At 46.7% G+C, this 22,465-nt stretch overlaps 1 protein-coding gene across 1 annotated transcript in view; it reads right to left on the bottom strand.

The window, feature by feature from the left end:
- Nucleotides 1-203: 203 nt before the first annotated feature.
- LOC139380404 (transient receptor potential cation channel, subfamily M, member 2) overlaps nt 204-22,465 on the bottom strand; it is a 79,495-nt gene continuing 57,233 nt past the window's right edge. Inside the window, exons 18-33 of the mRNA XM_071123045.1 lie at nt 22,250-22,368; nt 21,091-21,223; nt 15,427-15,598; nt 12,004-12,184; nt 10,586-10,767; nt 9,032-9,164; nt 6,505-6,592; nt 6,324-6,411; nt 6,032-6,198; nt 5,406-5,467; nt 5,134-5,163; nt 4,956-5,042; nt 4,059-4,137; nt 3,760-3,861; nt 2,904-3,020; nt 204-784 (exon numbers count right to left, since the gene is read on the bottom strand). Of these exons, the coding sequence (XP_070979146.1) occupies nt 659-784; nt 2,904-3,020; nt 3,760-3,861; nt 4,059-4,137; nt 4,956-5,042; nt 5,134-5,163; nt 5,406-5,467; nt 6,032-6,198; nt 6,324-6,411; nt 6,505-6,592; nt 9,032-9,164; nt 10,586-10,767; nt 12,004-12,184; nt 15,427-15,598; nt 21,091-21,223; nt 22,250-22,368 (1,866 nt within the window). The 3' untranslated portion in view covers nt 204-658. The remainder of the gene's footprint in view (nt 785-2,903; nt 3,021-3,759; nt 3,862-4,058; nt 4,138-4,955; nt 5,043-5,133; nt 5,164-5,405; nt 5,468-6,031; nt 6,199-6,323; nt 6,412-6,504; nt 6,593-9,031; nt 9,165-10,585; nt 10,768-12,003; nt 12,185-15,426; nt 15,599-21,090; nt 21,224-22,249; nt 22,369-22,465) is intronic.

Below are 22,465 nucleotides of genomic sequence, written 5' to 3'. Positions count from 1 at the left end.
GGGTGGATCTTTGCTATAAAAGATCTCAGTTGCCATTATGTTGACACTCTCAACTTTTCATTAGAGAATCGTTGAAAGTCAAATGCTATTGCAAAAGCTTAGTAAGTATTATTAAAGGTGAAGTTTAAGTATAACTCTGACTGGTGTGTGGTTTGTAACTCTCCTCATTTGGTAATACAGGAAATTAATCTACCACAACATTCTGTCCTCTTTTAATCTGAACTTCCACAGTATACACTACATTACGGTATATGTACTATTAAGGCCTATCAAATATATACATATAGTATCTCACAGTGAAGGAAGACATATTTACAAACAGTTCGCTACATCCGCAGTAACATCTGCTAAACACGTGTATGTGACCAATAAAATGTGATTTATATATAGTCCTCCTACATGTCTCATACATTATTATAACTCAACAGTACTCTAAACAGTACAGTCAATCTCAACAGTACTCTAACCAGTACAGTGTATCTCAACAGTACTCTAAACAGTGCAGTGTATCTCAACAGTACCCTAAACAGTACATTGTGGGTCCTCTTTCTAGCTAAAAGGTCCTCTGGTGCAGCTAGAAGGTCCTCTGGTGCAGCTAGAAGGTCCTCTGGTGCAGCTAGAAGGTCCTCTGATGCAGCTGGAAGGTCCTCTTGTGAAGTTAGAAGGTCCTCTGGTGCAGCTCGGCCACCCGTCTCAGAGCATCTCTCTGGTAAGAACACATCCTGGTCCTGCTATTCACCTCCGTCCACCGGACCAGCTCCACACAGCCCACGGTATTCTCAGCCTGGAGGGGAGAAAACATATAGTATTCATACTACACGTTACAGTACTAACCCACTGGACCAGCACCACACAGCCCAGACTACTAACTCTAAACCACTGGACAAGCACCACACAGCCCAGACTACTAACTCTAAACCACTGGACCCGCACCACACAGCCCAGACTACTAACTCTAAACCACTGGACCCGCACCACACAGCCCAGACTACTAACTCTAAACCACTGGACAAGCTCCACAGCCCAGACTACTAACTCTAAATCCCTGAACCAGCTCCACAGCCCAGATTACTAACTCTAACCCACTGGATCAGCACCACACAGCCCAGACTACTAACTCTAAACCACTGGACCAGCACCACAGCCCAGACTACTAACTCTAACCCACTGGACCAGCACCACACAGCCCAGACAACTAACTCTAACCCACTGGACCAGCACCACACAGCCCAGACTTCTAACTCTAACCCACTGGACCAGCACCACACAGCCCAGACTACTAACTCTAACCTACTGCACCAGCACCACAGCCCAGACTACTAACTCTAACCCACTGGAACAGCACCAAGGCCCAGACTACTAACTCTAACCCACTGGACCAGCACCACACAGCCCAGACCACTAACTCTAACCCACTGGACCAGCACCACACAGCCCAGACTACTAACTCTAAACCACTGGACCCGCACCACACAGCCCAGACTACTAACTCTAAACCACTGGACAAGCTCCACAGCCCAGACTACTAACTCTAAATCCCTGAACCAGCTCCACAGCCCAGATTACTAACTCTAACCCACTGGATCAGCACCACACAGCCCAGACTACTAACTCTAAACCACTGGACAAGCACCACAGCCCAGACTAATAACTCTAACCCACTGGAACAGCACCACAGCCCAGACAACTAACTCTAACCCACTGGACCAGCACCACAGCCCAGACTACTAACTCTAACCCACTGGACCAGCACCACACATCCCAGACAACTAACTCTAACCCACTGGACCAGCACCACACAGCCCAGACTTCTAACTCTAACCCACTGGACCAGCACCACACAGCCCAGACTACTAACTCTAACCTACTGCACCAGCACCACAGCCCAGACTACTAACTCTAACCCACTGGACCAGCACCACAGCCCAGACTACTAACTCTAACCCACTGGACCAGCACCACACAGCCCAGACCACTAACTCTAACCCACTGGACCAGCACCACACAGCCCAGACTACTAACTCTAACCCACTGGACCAGCACCACAGCCCAGACTACTAACTCTAACCCACTGGACCAGCACCACACAGCCCAGACTACTAACTCTAAATCACTGGAACAGCTCCACAGCCCAGACTACTAACTCTAAACCAGTGGACAAGCACCACAGCCCAGACTACTAACTCTAACCCACTGGACCAGCACCACACAGCCCAGACTACTAACTCTAACCCACTGGAACAGCACCACAGCCCAGACTACTAACTCTAACCCACTGGACCAGCACCACAGCCCAGACTACTAACTCTCACCCACTGGACCAGCACCACAGCCCAGACTACTAACTCTAAAACAACACCAGGGGAAGTAAGGATAGGATATAGCATGTTGTAGGGGATGTGTTGTGGAGTATGGTGTTCTGGAAGGATAGGATATAGCATGTTTTAGGGGAAGTGGTGCCATGTGTGTGTTCTGGAAGAATAGGATATATCATGTTTTAGGGGAAGTGTTTTGGAGTTTGGTGTTCTGTAAGGATAGGATATAGCATGTTATAGGGGAAGTGTTGTGGAATATGGTGTTCTGTCAGGATAGGATATAGCATGTTAAAGGGGAAGTGGTGTCGTGTGTGTGTTCTGTATGGATAGGGTGTAGCATGTTAAAGGGGAAGTGGTGTCGTGTGTGTGTTCTGTAAAGATAGGATATAGCATGTTATAGGGGAGTGGTGCCGTGTGTGTGTTCTGTAAGGATAGGATATAGCACGTTATAGGGGAAGTGGTGCCGTGTGTGTGTTCTGTAAGGATAGGATATAGCATGTTATAGGGGAAGTGTTGTGGAGTATGGTGTTCTGGAAGGATAGGATATAGCATGTTATAGGGGAAGTGGTGCCGTGTGTGTGTTCTCACCATGCGGTTGATATCAGCCATCAGTAGACTTCTCCTGTCTAGATGGATGTTCAGGACTGTAGTTTCTACCCAGGCATCGTCTGTGTTCCTGACGTCGTCTACGTAGCCCTCATGGACCTGCAGGACACAGGTACAGCAACTGACCTCAGCTATCACCAGTATCCCTGCACTGGTATTGACCAGTATATAGTGTTTTCGCTGTTTTCTGACTTAGGCCAGGATTCAATCAGATCGCTGGTTATAGTCATTACAGCTTTTAAAGGCATTATTCCCACGTTAGCGGAGACTGCATTCACGGTAAATGCTGCATTTGTCAGCTCATTCTGAAATGACCTTTTCATTTCTAAGGCGGAAACGCTTCAGCAATACAGATTGAATAGAGCACTCAGTGTTAGTTCTGTAATAGATTGATTGAATAGAGCCCTCAGTTTTAGTGCTGTAATAGATTGATTGAATAGAGCCCTCAGTTTTAGTGCTGTAATAGATTGATTGAATAGAGCCCTCAGTTTTAGTGCTGTAATAGATTGATTGAATAGAGCCCTCAGTTTTAGTGCTGTAATAGATTGATTGAATAGAGCCCTCAGTGTTAGTGCATTCCACCGTGTTGTATCCACCTGCTGTATCCTGTGCACATGACAAATACACTTGGACTTGTTTGAATTTGATTTGACTAGCACAGCTACTAACTAGAATAGTAACATGAGAGACTGTCATTGTAAAGTAATATATTTATTACATTAACGGTTTGGTGCTTGTAGTATACAGTAGAATCTGTGGTCATGTTTCATGGTACCACAACTACCACTGACAGTAGCTATAGGGCTTTTATTAAGCTTGAGGAGCCAGTCAGGTGTACCTTGGTTACCTCTACCACGTTAGTTTTTATCCTGTCATAGATCTTCTGTCCCATAATCCTCAGTAATCTGTCTGGCAGGGGCTCGTCTGATTGGACAGGACCCTTGAAGGAAACAGAAGAGTTTGTCAGTAGGAATCAACACTCTCGGATTTAAGTTCATGTCATAGAACCTCGATCTCCAAGCATCCTCAAATAGAGCATAAAGATGATTATTTCATTATTTGTCGACTAGGTAAAAGGATATTTATCAAAGCACACAAGAGTCCACATACTGTACATTCTGTCCATTCTGTACTCACCCCAGGTAGTGTCCAGAGCCCATCCTCCTGGTCCCAGACCGCCAGGAACTCCAGAGCAGATCTCCCACTGTCTCTCCACCTGTAGATCATCAACAAAAGGTTATTATAATATTATAAACTATTAAAGCAGAGCTCTCAGTAGATCAACAACAGCAGGTTATTATAATATTATAAACTATTAAAGCAGAGCTCTCAGTAGATCAACAACAACAGGTTATTATAATATTATAAACTATTAAAGCAGAGCTCTCAGTAGATCAACAACAACAGGTTATTATAATATTATAAACTATTAAAGCAGAGCTCTCAGTAGATCAACAACAACAGGTTATTATAATATTATAAACTATTAAAGCAGAGCTCTCAGTAGATCAACAACACACTGAAATAACACTCTATCCATCCACACACTATCCATCAGCTACACATGGTTTATTCTCCTCAGAGATTTTTATCCTCTAGCTAACTAAACTACGACTCTTTCCCAAATGGCACCCTATTCCCTATGCAGTGCACTACTATTGACCAGGGCCCATAGGGCTCTAGTTAAATGTAGTGCACTACTATTGACCAGGGCCCATAGGGCTCTAGTTAAATGTAGTGCACTTCTATTGACCAGGGCCCATAGGGCTCTAGTTAAATGTAGTGCACTACTATTGACCAGGGCCCATAGGGCTCTAGTTAAATGTAGTGCACTACTATTGACCAGGGCCCATAGGGCTCTAGTTAAATGTAGTACACTACTATTGACCAGGGCCCATAGGGCTCTAGTTAAATGTAGTGCACTACTATTGACCAGGGCCCATAGGGCTCTAGTTAAATGTAGTGCACCATATAGGGAAAAGGGTGCCATTTGGAATGCATGATAAGCTGTTATCTATCTGTGGAGCCTCGTACCGTGTGAGGACAGGGTCCAGGATCAGGTTTGGACCCAGACAGGTCAGTGCTCCTCTTCCTTTCATGCCTGTCCTGCCTCCTGGGTTTCTACACACGTTAGATATGACTGATATTAGGCAACAAAACACATTGATTAAAAGATGGTTATAAGCTGTTTCTACGTGTTATGTCTTCATACCTGTAACGCTTTACAGAATCAGGTTCTGATCTGAGGGCGGAAAGCAGAGTGGGATACAAAAGACACAAATAATGTAATGTGGTCCCAGAGGAAGAATTACACTGTGGATTCCTCATCTATCTGCTCCTGACCCAAACAACTCACCCATCTGTCTGATCCTGACCCAAACAACTCACCCATCTGTCTGATCCTGACCCAAACAACTCACCCATCTGTCTGATCCTGGCCCAAACAACTCACCCATCTGTCTGATCCTGGCCCAAACAACTCACCCATCTGTCTGATCCTGGCTGTCTCCATTCAGAACAGGAGGATTGTAAAGGATGAAGTCAACCTGGAACAGAGGAGATGTATTTACTGAAACCATTATAAACACATAACAATATCATTAGAATGATATGTTCAACTGCAGTAACTCAGCTGTGTCTGAAATAGCTCATATTCCTGTACAGTGCCATATGTGCTCTGGTCAAAAGAAGTGAACTATAGGAACAGGGTGCGATTTCAAACACAGCCTTAGTAACTCTACTGTGAGGTAACATAATAAGTATATAGGTAATATTAGTCAGGCACCTCCCAGGGCACCTTCTCCTCTAGGAGTTATAATATTAGTCAGGCACCTCCCAGGGTACCTTCTCCTCTAGGAGTTATAATATTAGTCAGGAACCTCCAAGGGAACCTTCTCCTCTAGGAGTAATACTATTAGTCAGGCACCTCCCAGGGCACCTTCTCCTCTAGGAGTTATAATATTAGTCAGGAACCTCCAAGGGAACGTTCTCCTCTAGGAGTAATAATATTAGTCAGGCACCTCCCAGGGCACCTTCTCCTATTAGGTAATTTAAGTCAGGCACCTCCCAGGGCACCTTTTGCTCTAGGAGTTATAATATTAGTCAGGCACCTCCCAGGGCACCTTCTCCTCAAGAACAGGGAAGCGAGGGATGGTACTGTCAGGGTAGTCCAGACGCCGGGCGTTGACATGGTAAAATGTCTTCTCTCTCTCTGTCTTCTCCTGTCTATGGGGTTCATTGGGTTCACTTTCAGACCTCTTCAGCTTACCAGGTGAGGCTAGATAGATTACACATAGGACAACATGTAAATACAGCTATCTATCTACAGTATTTACTGTATATACGGAAACAGAGTCCAGTGAGAAGGGGAATAATGTTCTACTCCAGAAATCAGGACCTCACCCAGCTGTGGAGCCTCCTCTTTAGAGTGTAGACCCTGAGCTTTGAGGGTGTCCATGATCCACTGGAGAGCTCTGGCTGACTGGGAGACCTGGAGAAGTGATAACAATAGTCCTGAATGTGTTTAAACCGTTATAAACACAGTAAGTCAGAGTGATGGGTAAAGTGATGTGGGGGTCAATACCTGCTCCTCCAGTCTGGTCAATCTATTCACTAAAGCAACCGACCCTGTGGCCTCCTCCCTCTGTAGCAGCTCTGTTATGGTGCAAACCCTGGGGACGAAGACACTGAATCACACAGATCCTAACCCTGGGGACGAAGACACTGAATCACACAGATCCTAACACTGAGGACGAAGACACTGAATCACACAGATCCTAACCCTCGGGACGATAACACTGAATCACACAGATCCTAACCCTCGGGACGATAACACTGAATCACACAGATCCTAACCCAGGGACACACACACACACTGAATCACACAGATCCTAACCCTGGGGACGAAGACACTGAATCATACAGATCCTAACCCTAGGGACGAAGACACTGAATCACACAGATCCTAACCCCGGGGACGAAGACACTGAATCACACAGATCCTAACCCTGGGGACGAAGACACCGAATCACACAGATCCTAACCCTGGGGACGAAGACACCGAATCACACAGATCCTAACCCTGAGGACGAAGACATTGAATCACACAGATCCTAACCCTGAGGGGTGACAATGAATCACACAGATCCTAACCCTGGGGACGAAGACACTGAATCACACAGATCCTAACCCTGAGGGGTGACAATTAATCACACAGATCCTAACCCTGGGGACGAAGACACTGAATCACACAGATCCTAACCCTGAGGACGAAGACACTGAATCACACAGATCCTAACCCTGGGGGGGACACTGATTTTTTAAATTGATTTATTTCACCTTTATTTAACCTGGTAGGCCAGTTGAGAGCAAGTTCTCATTTACAACTGTGACCTGGCCAAGATAAAGCAAAGCAGTGCGACAAAAAACAACAACACAGAGTTACACATGGAATAAACAATAAACAAGCCAATAACACAATAAACAAGTCAATGACACAGTAGAGAAAAGAAAGTCTATATACATTGTGTGCAAAAGGAATGAGGAGGGAGGCAATAAATAGGCGATAGGAGCGAATAATTACAATTTAGCAGATTAACACTGGAGTGATAAATGATCAGATGAACATGTGCAGGTAGAGATACTGGTGTGCAAAAGAGCAGAAAAGTAAATCAATAAAAACAGTATGGGGATGAGGTAGGTAGATTGGGTGGGCTATTTACCGATAGACTATGTACAGCTGCAGCGATCGGTTAGCTGCTTAGATAGCTGATGTTTAAAGTTGGTGAGGGAAATAAAAGTCTCTAACATTAGCGATTTTTGCAATTCGTTCCAGTCACTGGCAGCAGAGAACTGGAAGGAAAGGCGGCCAAATGAGGTGTTGGCTTTGGGGATGATCAGTGAGATATACCTGCTGGAACGTGTGCTACGGGTGGGTGTTGCCATCGTGACCAGTGAACTGAGATAAGGCGGAGCTTTACCTAGCATCGACTTATAGATGACCTGGAGCCAGTGGGTGCACCCGTGACAGGCTCGGAAACCGGATTGCACAGCGGAGAAGGTACGGTGGGATTCGAAATGGTCAGTGATCTGTTTATTAACTTGGCTTTCAAAGACCTTAGAAAGACAGGGTAGGATAGATATAGGTCTGTAGCAGTTTGGGTCTAGAGTGTCTCCCCCTTTGAAGAGGGGGATGACTGCGGCAGCTTTCCAATCTTTAGGGATCTCGGACGATACGAAAGAGAGGTTGAACAGAATAACACAGACCCTAACCCTGGGGGGGGGCACTGAATCACACAGACCCTAACCCTGGGGGAGACACTGAATCACACAGATTCTAACTATGGGGGGGAAACTAAATCACATAGATCCTGACGCTGGGGGGGACACTAAATCACATAGATCCTAACCCTGGGGGGTGTGGGGGTCCCAGAATCACACAGACCCTAACCCTGGGAGAGACACTGAATCACACAGATCCTAACCCTGGGGGAGACACTAAATCACATAGATCCTAACCCTGGGGGGTGGGGGGGACACAGAATCACACAGACCCTAACCCTGGGGGAGACACTGAATCACACAGATCCTAACCCTGGGGGAGACTCTGAATCACACAGATCCTAACCCTGGGGGGGACGCTAAATCACATAGATCCTAACCCTGGGGGGTGGGGGGGGACACAGAACCACACAGACCCTAACCCTGGGCGAGACACTGAATCACACAGATCCTAACCCTGGGGGGACACTGAATCACACAGATCCTAACCCTGGGGGGGACACTGAATCACACAGATCCTAACCCTGGGGGGGACACTGAATCACACATATTCTAACCCTGGGGGGGACACTGAATCACACAGATCCTAACCCTGGGGAGTGGGGGACGACGACACTGAATCACATAGATCCTAACCCTGGGGGGTGGGGGGGGGAGGGGGGGGGGACAGAATCACTGGAGAAGTCCTCATTTTCAACCCTACGTGTCAGGCTGTTTGCGCATTCAACAGGCCAGACAAGACCAGTTGGGCTGCAGTTGGAACAGAGTAGTACCCAGGTTGGTCATGTATTGCAGAAAAGACACTTCATAAAAACAGAGCAATAAGTTACTTGTCAGCGGTGTCTGTGGTACGTTGCTCCATGCTCTGGCTCTGCTGCTGTCTGCAGGAGAGAAGGTAGTTATCCTTCATAAAGGATTCCCACGATAATAACTCTTCCTCCTCCACCTCAGGCAGCCTCTCCTCTGGAAAAGAGAGGAGGAGAGTGGAGAGGAGAGAAGAAAGGAAAGGAAGAGAGTGGAGAAGAAGGGAGAAGAGTGGAGATGAGGAGAGAGGAGAGTCAAGAGGAGAGGAGAGAAGGTGTGTGGAGAGGAGAGTCAAGAGGAGAGTCAAGAGGAGAGGAGAGAAGGTGTGTGGAGAGGAGAGTCACAAAGAGGAGAGGGGAGAGGAGTGAGGAGAGGAGGAGAGTGGAGAGGATAGGAGGAGAGTGGAGAGGAGTAGAAAAGAGAGGAGAGGAGGAGAGTGGAGAAGATAGTGGAGAGGAGTGAGAAGAGGAGGAGAGTGGATAGGAGAGGAAAGGAGAATGGTGGAGAGGATAGGAGGAGAGTGGAGAGGAGAGGAGGTGTGTGGAGAGGAGAGTCAAGAGGAGAGTCAAGAGGAGAGGAGAGAAGGTGTGTGGAGAGGAGAGTCAAGAGGAGAGGAGAGAAGGTGTGTGGAGAGGAGAGTCACGAAGAGGAGAGGGGAGAGGAGTGAGGAGAGGAGGAGAGTGGAGAGGATAGGAGGAGAGTGGAGAGGAGTAGAAAAGAGAGGAGAGGAGGAGAGTGGAGAAGATAGTGGAGAGGAGTGAGAAGAGGAGGAGAGTGGATAGGAGAGGAAAGGAGAATGGTGGAGAGGATAGGAGGAGAGTGGAGAGGAGAGGAGGTGTGTGATGATGAGAGTGGAGAGTAGGAGAGTGGAGAGGAGTGAGGAGAGGAGGAGAGTGGTGATGAGAGAGGAGAGTGGGAAGAACAGAGGAGAGGAGGAGAGAAGGAGAGTGGAGAGGAGAGAGTGGAGAGGAGAGAGTGGAGAGGAGAGATGAGAGGAGGAGAGAGTGGAGAGGAGGAGAGTGGAGAGGAGAGTAGAGGGGAGATGAGAGTGGAGGAGAGGAGGAGATGAGAGAGGAAAGGAGGAGAGTGGAGAGGGGGAGACAAGGAGAGTGGAGAGTGGGAGAGTGAAGAGGAGAGTGGAAAAAACAGTGGAGAGGAGGAGAGACGAGAGGAGATGAGTATAGTGGAGAGGAGGTGAGTGAATAGGAGAGTGGAGAGGAGAGGGTGCAGAAGAGAGTGGAGAGGAGAGGAGGTGTGTGGAGAGGAGAGGAGAGAGGAGGAGAGTGATAATGAGAGGAAGAGAGGAGAGTGAAGAGGAGAGAGGAGGAGAGTGGAGAGGAGAGGAGGAGAATGAAGAGGAGAGGGAAGAGGAGAGATGAGGGGAGTGAAAAGGAGAGAGGAGGAGAGGAGAGACCATATGAAATAGAATAGACTGTATAATATATTTAGGACAGAAGAAAGAGCTAACCAGCTTAACAGTTTGAAGGCAGGTTTCCTGGACACAGACGAAGCCTTGTCTTGAAAGTGACTTTTAGTCCAGGACTAGGCTTCATTTGGATTTTATATATTTCAGGACTCACTGAAGGCTCTGTAACTATTGGGGGGTCTCTGCAGCACTATGCGTCTGATGAAGAGGAAGATGTGGGAGAGGAGGATGAGTGGAGGGGGGGCAGCGGGTCGGCTGTGGTACTCCTTGATCAGTTCATACCGCTGGAATTTCCAGATGGTGTCTGTGTTATCCTGAACCTCCTGGAAAGTATAGCTGGAGGGTGGAGAGGAAGGGGAAGAGGAAGAAAAGAAGAAGAGTGAAACACAGACAATATGATAGAAAGATGATAGAAAGTGCAGAGATTGATTATTGAAAGGATGGATGGATGGATGGATGGTGGATGGATGGATGGAGGAAAGGGTGGATGGAGGAAGGGATGCAGGGATGGATGGATGGATGGATGGAGGAATGGAGGAATGGATGGATAGAGAAATGGGTCGGTGGGTGGGTGGGTGGGTTTGGTGGGTGGGTGGGTGGGTGGGTGGGTGGATGGATGGGGGAATGGATGGATGGAGGAATGGATACATGGCTGGATGGATGGATTGATGGCTGGATGGATGGATTGATGGCTGGATGGATGGATGGATGGATGGATGGATTGATGGCTGGATGGATACATGGATGGATACATGGATGGATACATGGATGGATGGCTGGCTGGCTGGCTACCTGGCTGGCTGGCTGGCTGGCTGGCTGGCTGGCTGGCTGGCTGGCTGGCTGTCTGGCTGGCTGGCTGGCTGGCTGGCTGGCTGGATACATGGATGGATGGATGGATGGATGGATGGATGGATGGATGGATACATGGATGGATAGAGAAATGGGTTTGGTGGGTGGGTGGGTGGGTGGATGGATGGGGGAATGGATGGATGGAGGAATGGATACATGGCTGGATGGATGGATTGATGGCTGGATGGATGGATTGATGGCTGATACATGGATGGAGGAAGGGATGCAGGGATGGATGGATGGATGGATGGAGGAATGGAGGAATGGATGGATAGAGAAATGGGTTTGGTGGGTGGGTGGGTGGGTGGATGGATGGGGGAATGGATGGATGGAGGAATGGATACATGGCTGGATGGATGGATTGATGGCTGGATGGATGGATTGATGGCTGGATGGATGGATGGATGGATGGATGGATGGATGGATTGATTGATGGCTGGATGGATACATGGATGGATACATGGATGGATACATGGATGGATGGCTGGCTGGCTGGCTACCTGGCTGGCTGGCTGGCTGGCTGGCTGGCTGGCTGGCTGTCTGGCTGGCTGGCTGGCTGGCTGGATACATGGATGGATGGATGGATGGATGGATGGATACATGGATGGATACATGGATGGATACATGGATGGATGGATGGCTGGCTGGCTGGGTGGGTAGATGAGTAGCTGGATGGATGGATTGATTGATCGTTTGATTGATTGATTGATGATTGGAACCTACTTGAAGATTGCTATGAGCAGGTTGAGCAGCAGTATGTTGGCAAACAGCAGGTAGACACACAGTAGGATTATAGTCAGCCACTCAGGGAAGGCAGGCATCTTGTCCTCGTTAAGAATAGGACATTTAGGCTTTTGAGACTCTGTACCATTTACACTGCAGGCCTTGATGTCAAACAGGGCATCTGAAGCAGATAGAGGACCCAACATGGATCAATTACATCGATCAACATCAAGTGTGTCAGTCTGTTTTGTCTCTCCTCAAATCAAATCAACTTTTATTTGTCACCAGAAAGTTACAGGTGTACAAATATCATACCCCGAAGGCATGCTAAACTCTCACCATTACAATAACAGGGGAAGTTAGCATTTTATATCATACCCTCAAGACACGCTAACTTCTCATCATTACAATAAGAGGGGAGGTTAGCATTGATATCATAACCCCAAGACATGCTAACCTCTCACCATTACAATAACAGGGGAGGTTAGCATTTTATATCGTACCCCCAAGACATGCTAAACTCTCATCATTTCTGCCCATATCAGATATGTCTATGTCCTAGGAAATGTTCTAGTTACTTGAGTAGACTGGTCCACATTAGCCTATATCAGCTCAACCGTCCCGCGGGGGGAACACCTATCCCGTAAAGGATAATCATGGTAGCATCCACATTAATGTAGAAGTGTTATTTACCATTGATTTCCATTGGGCACAAAATAATCTGAGACCAAAACAAACAGCAAATGCATCCAACAAGTTAGTAGACTCTAAACGTTTTGAGATGGAGATCATTTTTTAATTTTACCTTTATTTAACCAGGCAAGTCAGTTAAAGAACAAATTCTTATTTTCAATGACGGCCTAGGAACAGTGGGTTAACTGCCTGTTCAGGGGCAGAACGACAGATTTGTACCTTGTCAGCTCGGGGATATGAACTTGCAACCTTCCGGTTACTCTAACCACTAGGATACCCTGCCGCCCCATCATACAGCCCTATGGAAAAAAACAGGGGCTTTCACACAAGGCACAGTGTTATATTCCATGAAGCGAGCATAAAAGGCACTTGGCTAGTTTGGGAGTTCTGCATCGCTGGGCAACTCACGGCTGGGTTTCCCTTTATAATCCAATATCATCTACAAGCGTCGGAGCCGGTGTAATTGGATTCCACCTTCCTCCTGTATTATCCTTCTGCATGTTTGATGTCTCAGCTTTCTTGCATGTGTCCATGTCCATGTTTCCGTCCTTGTAAGCGGTAGCCTTCAGTCCAGTGTGATATTGCCTGTAATCTATGGTTTTTGGTATAGATACGTTGTTATAGTCACTGTGGGGACAACATCATCTATGCACTTATTGATGAAGCCTGTGACTGATGTTGTAAACACCTCAATGCTATCAGACCAATCCCAGAACATATTCCAGTCTGTACTAGCAAAACAGTCTTGTAGACTCGCGTCTGCTTCATCGGATTGAGCTGATTCCTCCTGTTTGAGCTTGGTAAACAGGAAGCAGGAGAATGGAATCATGGTCAGATTTGCCGAAGGGAGGAGGGAAGGCCTTGTATGCAATTCTGTGGGTAGAATAAAAGTGGTCTAGTGTTGCAGGAGACGTTAGTAAAAATGAGGTAGAATGGTTTTAAGTCTCCGCCCACCAGAAATGCTGCCTCTGGGTGAGAGGTTTCTTGTTTGTAAGCCAAAGTGGTGTTGGCTTGTGGAGAGATGTAGACAGCTGTGATAATTACGGATGAGAACATTCTTGGTAGATAAAAGAGTCTACAGGCAAAAGCTCCAGATTTCTTTCACACTGGAAGCAGGGCACCAGATGTTGTTTATGAAGAGGCACACCCCTCCCCCTTTGGACTTGCCCGAGGCCTCCTTTATCCAATCGCGCCGCTGCATGGAGAAACCACTGAGTTCTACGTCCAACTTCTTATGGAATTGTCATGTTTGGCAATGGAGTTGGCAAGAGCACAAACATCTGGACCAGGCTACTCAAACAGGAGCACACACACACCTGGACCAGGCTACTCAAACAGGAGCACACACACACCTGGACCAGGCTACTCAAACAGGAGCACACACACACCTGGACCAGGCTACTCAAACAGGAGCACAAACACATCTGGTCCAGGCTACTCAAACAGGAGCACAAACACACCTGGACCAGGCTACTCAAACAGGAGCACACACACACCTGGACCAGGCTACTCAAACAGGAGCACAAACACACCTGGACCAGGCAACTCAAACAGAAGCACAAATACACCTGGACCAGGCTACTCAAACAGGAGCACACACACACATCTGGAACAGGCTACTCAAACAGGAGCACACACACACACCTGGACCAGGCTACTCAAACAGGAGCACAAACACACCTGGACCAGGCTACTCAAACAGGAGCACAAACACATCTGGACCAGGCAACTCAAACAGGAGCACAAATACACATGGACCAGGCTACTCAAACAGGAGCACAAATACACCTGGACCAGGCTACTCAAACAGGAGCACACACACACCTGGACCAGGCTACTCAAACAGGAGCACAAATACACCTGGACCAGGCTACTCAAACAGGAGCACAAATACACCTGGACCAGGCTACTCAAACAGGAGCACAAATACACCTGGACCAGGCTACTCAAACAGGAGCACAAATACACCTGGACCAGGCTACTCAAACAGGAGCACAAATACACCTGTACCAGGCTACTCAAACAGGAGCACAAACACATCTGGACCAGGCTACTCAAACAGGAGCACAAATACACCTGGACCAGGCTACTCAAACAGGAGCACAAATACACCTGGACCAGGCTACTCAAACAGGAGCACAAATACACCTGTACCAGGCTACTCAAACAGGAGCACAAACACATCTGGACCAGGCTACTCAAACAGGAGCACAAATACACCTGGACCAGGCTACTCAAACAGGAGCACAAATACACCTGGACCAGGCTACTCAAACAGGAGCACACACACACCTGGACCAGGCTACTCAAACAGGAGCACAAATGCACCTGGACCAGGCTACTCAAACAGGAGCACAAATACACCTGGACCAGGCTACTCAAACAGGAGCACAAATACACCTGGACCAGGCTACTCAAACAGCAGCACAAATACACCTGGACCAGGCTACTCAAACAGGAGCACAAACACATCTGGACCAGGCAACTCAAACAGGAGCACAAATAGAAAAACATAAAAAATAGAAAGACATTTTAAAATAGAAAGACAGCTGCATAGACGATAGGACGGTTCCTATTCATCTCGCACATAATTTGATCGTGCTTCTACATTTGCATTGCTTGCTGTTTGGGGTTTTAGGCTCGGTTTCTGTACTGCACTTTGTGACATCAGCTGATGTAAGAAGGATATAAATATATTTGATTGATTAATTGATTGATCAGTTGACTTACTGTCGATGTTAGAGGGCATATTCCCGAAGATGATAAGGTATGGTTCGTAGATGACGCCCCGGACGATCCAGTCCAGTCTGTCCTCGTTGTGGATGAGGATGCCCTGCTTAGCAACGCCGTATGCTACCACCCAGATACTCAGCAGGAACATGAAGAAGAACATGTCCAACATCTGGAGGAGAGGAGAGAGATAACAAGTAGTTTAACACTACATGATGGTCCATAGCAGTCAATTTTACGAGGGGTATTCAAGTAAAATGAGCCATAAATGTTGTTTTTAAGGGATGCATTCAGTATGTTTTTACATACTGGAATGTTCAATTGAACGCAAACGGTGCTTTACTGAACGACCAGTTTAAAAAAGTGGTTGGTTGGGTTGTACAGGAACATTCTGTGGAAACGTGTTGTTGCAAACCATTCAAAGGCGTAGGAAACGTTCAAGCGTACTGAACACACCTCTGCTGTCTCTCTCTCTGTTAAAACGTCTGGTTTCAGAGACCGTCAGAACAGAACTTGAATGGCAGTCTATGGCAGGAGCAGCAAAAACAGATGTTGTTGTTTATTGGCTGATCTCTCAGTCCATCAACATCTTCTAGAACCTCCAACTCTTTGTGGATTTCAAAGAGCGATCAGAGCAAGTAATGGGCTAAACAAGGAAGTGGGTTCGGGAAATGAAAAAGTATGTATCTCAGAAAAAAGTTTGTACATTAAAACTTTACATGCCCAAACTCAGAATCATCTAGAAGAAGATGACACTACAGCGGCCGTTTTACTGACCAATTCTGCTATTTAGTGTAGTTGTTTTTTATGTTGATCTTAACTTTTTTTGTACATCATGTCTCCACCATATTTTCCTATTAACAATAACAGCTTCTGGACATCAGAAAACCACTAACCTCGATTTGGTTGAACTAGTCAGCAGCTCTGGGCGTCCTGCTTTACACCGGACCAGGCCCTAATCCATCCTAAGAGGAAGTGGTGGTGGTGAAAAAGAGGCAGGCGAGGCGGCCTCCTAACAAGATTATGTCGACGAACAAATATACCATTGTTGCCCTCTTTTTCTTTTTTCTTTAGGAATGTGTAACGGTTTTCTTGAGTCGAAGGAGAGGCAGACCAAAACGCAGCGTGGTTATTATTCACGGTTCTTTAATAAAGAAACTATACATGAATAGACTAACAAATAAGAAATGTGAAAAAAACAAAACAGCCCTATCTGGTGCAAACACAGAGACAGGAACAACATATCGATACCGAACTTAGCGTGGACACCCGTTTGACATAGCGTGCTGCAGCCCAGAGCTCCTCAGCTCACTTGATCCACCAACCTCAGCCTTCCAGTGACTTGGATTACAGGCACATGCCACTGCACCCGGCAACGCTGGAGAGGAAGGCTCTGGCAGCGCTGGACTGAGTAGCTCTGGCGCCTCTGGAATGAGGGGCTCTAGACTGAAGGGCGGGAGCTCTGGCAGCGCCGAACGGGAGACTCCGGCTGCGCTGGAGAGGAGGAAGGCTCTAGCAGCGCCGGAGAGGCGGGAGACTCCGGCAGCGCTGGAGAGGAGGAAGGCTAAGGCAGCGCTGGACAGGCGGGAGACTCCGGCAGCGCTGGAGAGGAGGAAGGCTCCGGCAGCGCTGGACAGGCGAGGCGCACTGCAGGCCTGATGCGTGGTGCTGGCACTGGTGGTACTGGGCCGAGGACACGCACAGGAAGCCTGGTGCGGGGAGCTGCCACCGGAGGGCTGGTGCGTAGAGGTGGTACTGGATAGACCGGACCGTCTGGAGGTGGTACTGGATAGACCGCGCACTGGAGCTCTTGAGCACCGATCCTGCCCAACCTTCCCCTGTTGAATGCGCCCGGTTGCCCTGCCAGTGCGGCGAGGTGGAATAGCCCGCACTGGGCTATGCAGGCGAACCGGGGACACCGTGCGCAAGGCTGGTGCCATGTAAGCCGGCCCAAGGAGACGCACTGGAGACCAGATGCGTAGAGCCGGCTTCATGGCACTTGGCTCGATGCTCACTCTAGCCCTGCCGATAGGCGGAGCTGGTATGTACCGCACCGGGCTATGCACCCGCACTGGGGACACCGTGCGCTCCACCGTATAACACGGTGCCTGCCCGGTCTCTCTCGCCCCCCAGTAAGCACAGGAAGTTGGCACAGGTCTCCTACCTGGCTTCGCCACACATCCTGTGTGCCTCCCCCCCAAGAAATGTTTGGGGCTGACTCTCGGGCTTCCATCCACGCCGCCGTGCTGCCTGCTCATACCAGCGCCTCTCCGCCTTCGCCGCCTCCCAGCTCTTCTTTGGGGGGGCGATATTCTCCAGGCTGTGCCCAGGGTCCTTTTCCATCCAACTCATCCTCCCATATCCAGTACTCCTCGCGCTGTTCTTTAATAAATAACCATGAATAATAACCACGCTGCATTTTGGTCCGCCTCTCCTTCGACACAAGAAATCCGTTACAGAATGTAGTTAAGTAAAAAAATATATAAATAGTCAAGTAAAGTGAAGATATCCCAAAATACGACTTAAGTAGTATTTTAAAGTACTTTTACACCACTGGACATATAATATCTCAAAGGTTTATCCATGTTTATCCGTCCAGGCCGATATCAAGAACTTTGAACATTTCTTCCGCAAAAACAATCAAGCGCTATGTTGAAACTAGCTCTCATGAGGACCGCTACAGGAAAGGAAGACCCAGAGTTACCTCTGCTGCAGAGGATAAGTTCATTAGAGTTACCAGCCTCAGAAATAGAAGCCCAAATAAATGCTTCACAGAGTTCAAGAAATAGACACATCTCAACATCAGCTGTTGAGGAGACTGAGTGAATCAGGCCGTCATGGTCACATTGATGCAAAGAAGCCACGACTAAAGGACACCAATAAGAAGAAGAGACTTCCTTGGGCCAAGAAACCTGAGCAATGGACATTAGACAGGTGGAAATCTGCCCTTTGGTCTGATGAGTCCAAATGTGACATTTTTGGTTCCAAGCGCTGTGTCTTTGTAAGACGCAGAATAGGTGAATGGATGACCTCCGCATGTGTGGTTCCCACCGTGAAGCATGGAGGAGGAGATGTGATGGTGTGGGGGTGATTTGCTGGAGGCACTGTCTGTGATTTATTTAGAATTCAAGGCATACTTAACCAGCATGGCTACCACAGCATTCTGCAGCGATGCGCAGCTATGCGCCATCCCATCTGGTTTGCGCTTAGTGGGACTATCATTTGTTTTTCAACAGGACAATGACCCAACACACCTCCAGGCTGTGTAAGGGATATTTTAAAAAGAAGGAGAGTGATGTAAGTGGCCTCCCCAATCACCTGACCTCAACCTAATTGAAATGGTTTGGGATGAGTTGGACCGCAGAGTGAAGGAAAAGCAGCCAATAAGTGCTCAGCACATGTGGAAACTCCTTCAAGACAGTTGGAAATTCATTCCAGGTGAAGCTGGTTGAGAGAATGCCAAGAGTGTGCAAAGATGTCATCAGAGCAAAGGGAAGAATCTCAAATATAAAATATATTTTGATTTATTTAACACTCTTTTGGGAACTAGTTAAAAAAGCTAAATCTGATTATTATGTTAATACAGTATCTGAATGTACAGGGAACCCAGCTAAATTCTGGAAAGCTGTTAAATCACTGAAGTGATGTGTCTCCTCTTCTCTCCCATAATAAATTAATTTCGATTCTGGTCCAATTACTGACAAAATGTATATCATTAATGCATTTAATCATCATTTTATCTCTGCAGGCTTTATATTTCAATGTATTTCAAAGCCAGCTCTTGAAAAGAATAGTTTGGATGTAGATGGTGAAAATTCACTGATAAAGAAGTCCTGGATGCTTTGTTAACATTAGACATGATAAAATCCCCAGGGGCTGATCATTTGGAGCATCCCTTATTACTGGATCAGTAGCCAACATTTTTTATTTAACATTGTTATCAGGAAGGCATTCGACACTGTTGATCATTATCAAGAGTAGGCCTGGGATATACAGCCTATTTATGGTTTCAGAATTACCTTAGTGACAGAACTCAGGCCATATTGATAGATGGGGATAAACCTGAATTATGTTAGCGACAGAACTCAGGCCACCTTGATAGATGGGGTTTAATCTGAATTATCTTTGCGATAGAACTCAGGCCATCTTGATAGATGGGGTTAAATCTGAATAATTTTAGCAACAGAACTCAGGCCATCTTGATAGATGGGGTTTAATCTGAATTATCTTCGCGACAGAACTCAGGCCATCTTGATAGATGGGGTTAAATCAGAATTTCTTGAGATTCAAAAGGTGTTCCTCAGGGTTCGATAATGGGTCTATTATTGTTCACGTTGTATATTAATGACATAGGAAACACTGTTAAAACTTGTAACATTCATCTCTATGCAGATGACAGAGTTATGTATTCCTGTGCCACCTCGGTGCAGCAGGCCATTTGTGAACTTCAGCATGACTTTAATTCAATTCAGAAATCACTTACAGATCTTAAATTAGTGTTAAATATAAGTAAAACCAAGCTCATGCTGTTCTCTAGGTCACGGAATGTTGACCCTGAGGACCTGCATATCTGTTCTATAAATGGAGGCCACATTGAGCTTGTTTCTCAATATAAGTACCTGGTTGTCTGGATTGATGACAAGTTGTCCTTTGTAATGCATATAAAACACCTGACTAAGAAGCTAAGATTGTTTTTTTATATCGAAATAAATCATGCCTTATACCCAGACTACACCGCTTGCGTCGCGTGCACGAGAGTTGCAAAATAAATTTTGAAATCTATGTTACTCAATTATTGCACCCACACTGCTTGCACGCGTCAACGAGTGTCTGCGTTGCCAAAGGATAAAATAGAAGTCCTTTCTATTTCTGATGCAGATCGCGCTGCAAGTCCTGCCTCTCCTCATTGGTTTATAGAAGCACGTACCCACGTGTCATCTCCTCATTGGTTATACCCACGTGGGTGATTGAAAGATGAACTGTGTTGCCGGTCGTCGTAGTAATACTATGAAAGTTTAGATGCCGATCACCATGTAAGTACAAAGATGAAAAAGCCTGGAAGGAGGAGAGATGACTATAAAGAATTCGGTTGACCGTTTTATGTGCGGATTAATTGCCAGAGTAGAGGACCTTGTGTATTTCAGGTAAAATAACAACTCAATGTTTATATCCCAGGACAAATTAGCTTGCAACAGCAAGCTAGCTAAATAGGACAAATTAGCTAGCAAGTGCAAGCTAGCTAGCTAAATTGCCATAAATGTTTAATGCTTTTCGACCTGTCCCCAAATTTAATGTAATTGGTTCAGAGTTGGTTTTGATATTTGAATCTGCGTGTTGTGGTCGCGTTTGGTGTAGGGGGACAAAATAATTGTATGCACGATGGCGCACGCGCGCAGCCGGTTTGGGTTCCGTGTTAGTATTAAATATAGAAGAAAGATTGTTCAAACCACGCTTCTCCCTGTATTGGATTTTGGTGGTATTGTTTACATGCTGCACAACCTAAAACCCTTGGTTGCAATCTACCATTCAGTATTATGTTTTATCACAGGGGAATATTTTAGGACTCATCATTGTAGTCTGTATAAAATGTAGGATGTAAACTCTCTGTCTGTAAGAAGAGAACACAATAACATGAAGTTAATGTGTATCAATCCATCCTCTCACCATTCTCCTGACGATGATGATCTTGGGGCCCAGAGTTTTACTGATGATGAATATGGCCATGAGACGAAGACAGAAGATGATGAAGTCGATACACAGGATGACCTTCCCTGCATAGAACAACCTGGTGGTCAGTCTGCAAGTGAAATATACAGTAGATCAGTAGTATGAGATCATCTCTTGATAGACATTAACACTGGAATCCTTAATGGTGAAACTGCCACGGCCATTTGCTGTGTTACATTGCTACTGCACATGGAGCTGTTTCCCCACAGTGGAGTCCATCTTTAACGCTAGCTAGCGTTTCCTACAGTGGAGTCCATCTTTAACGCTAGCTAGCGTTTCCTACAGTGGAGTCCATCTTTAACGCTAGCTAGCGTTTCCTACAGTGGAGTCCATCTTTAACGCTACCTAGCGTTTCCTACAGCGGAGTCCATCTTTAACGCTAGCTAGTGTAACCCTACAGTGGAGTCCACCTTTAACGCTAGTTACCGTTCCCTACAGTGGAGTCCATCTTTAACGCTAGCTAGCGTAACCCTACAGTGGAGTCCATCTTTAACGCTAGCTAGCGTAACCCTACAGTGGAGTCCACCTTTAACGCTAGCTACCGTTCCCTACAGTGGAGTCCATCTTTAACGCTAGCTAGCGTAACCCTACAGTGGAGTCCACCTTTAACGCTAGCTAGCGTTTACTACAGCGGAGTCCATTTTTAACGCTAGCTAGCGTTCCCTACAGTGGAGCCATCTTTAACGCTAGCTAGCGTTTCCTACAGTGGAGTCCAACTTTAACGCTAGCCAGCGTTCCCTACAGCGGAGTCCATCTTTAATGTTAGCTAGCATTCCCTACAGCGGAGTCCATCTTTAACGCTAGCTAGTGTTTCCTACAATGGAGTCCAACTTTAACGCTAGCCAGCGTTCCCTACAGTGTAGTCCATCTTTAATGTTAGCTAGCGTTCCCTACAGCGGAGTCCATCTTTAATGCTAGCTACCATTCCCTACAGTGGAGTCTAACTAGCATTCCCTACAGCGGAGTCCACCTTTAACGCTAGCCAGCGTTCCCTACAGCAGGGTCCATCTCAAATGTTAGCTACCATTCCCTACAGTGGAGTTCATCTTAGCGAGCGTTAGAGGAAGAAGAACATGAGGAAGAGGAGGCAGCTCACCTGAAGGCCAGGCCGATGATGAAGAGCAGTATGGACAGAAAGTCTAGAATGTTCCACATGTCATTAATGTACATATCAGCCTTCTTACGGAACCCAAACCCATCTGGGTCATGGAACAGCTGATGGCACAAACAACACATAGTTAATACTGTAGACACATTCATCTTCTAACGTCATACTCGTTTGGCCAATTTATTTAGACTTTAAGTAGAATAG

Source organism: Oncorhynchus clarkii, chromosome 22, assembly GCF_045791955.1.
Source record: "Oncorhynchus clarkii lewisi isolate Uvic-CL-2024 chromosome 22, UVic_Ocla_1.0, whole genome shotgun sequence".
Lineage (NCBI taxonomy): Eukaryota > Metazoa > Chordata > Actinopteri > Salmoniformes > Salmonidae > Oncorhynchus > Oncorhynchus clarkii.
This window is presented reverse-complemented; position numbering and strand designations above follow the sequence as displayed.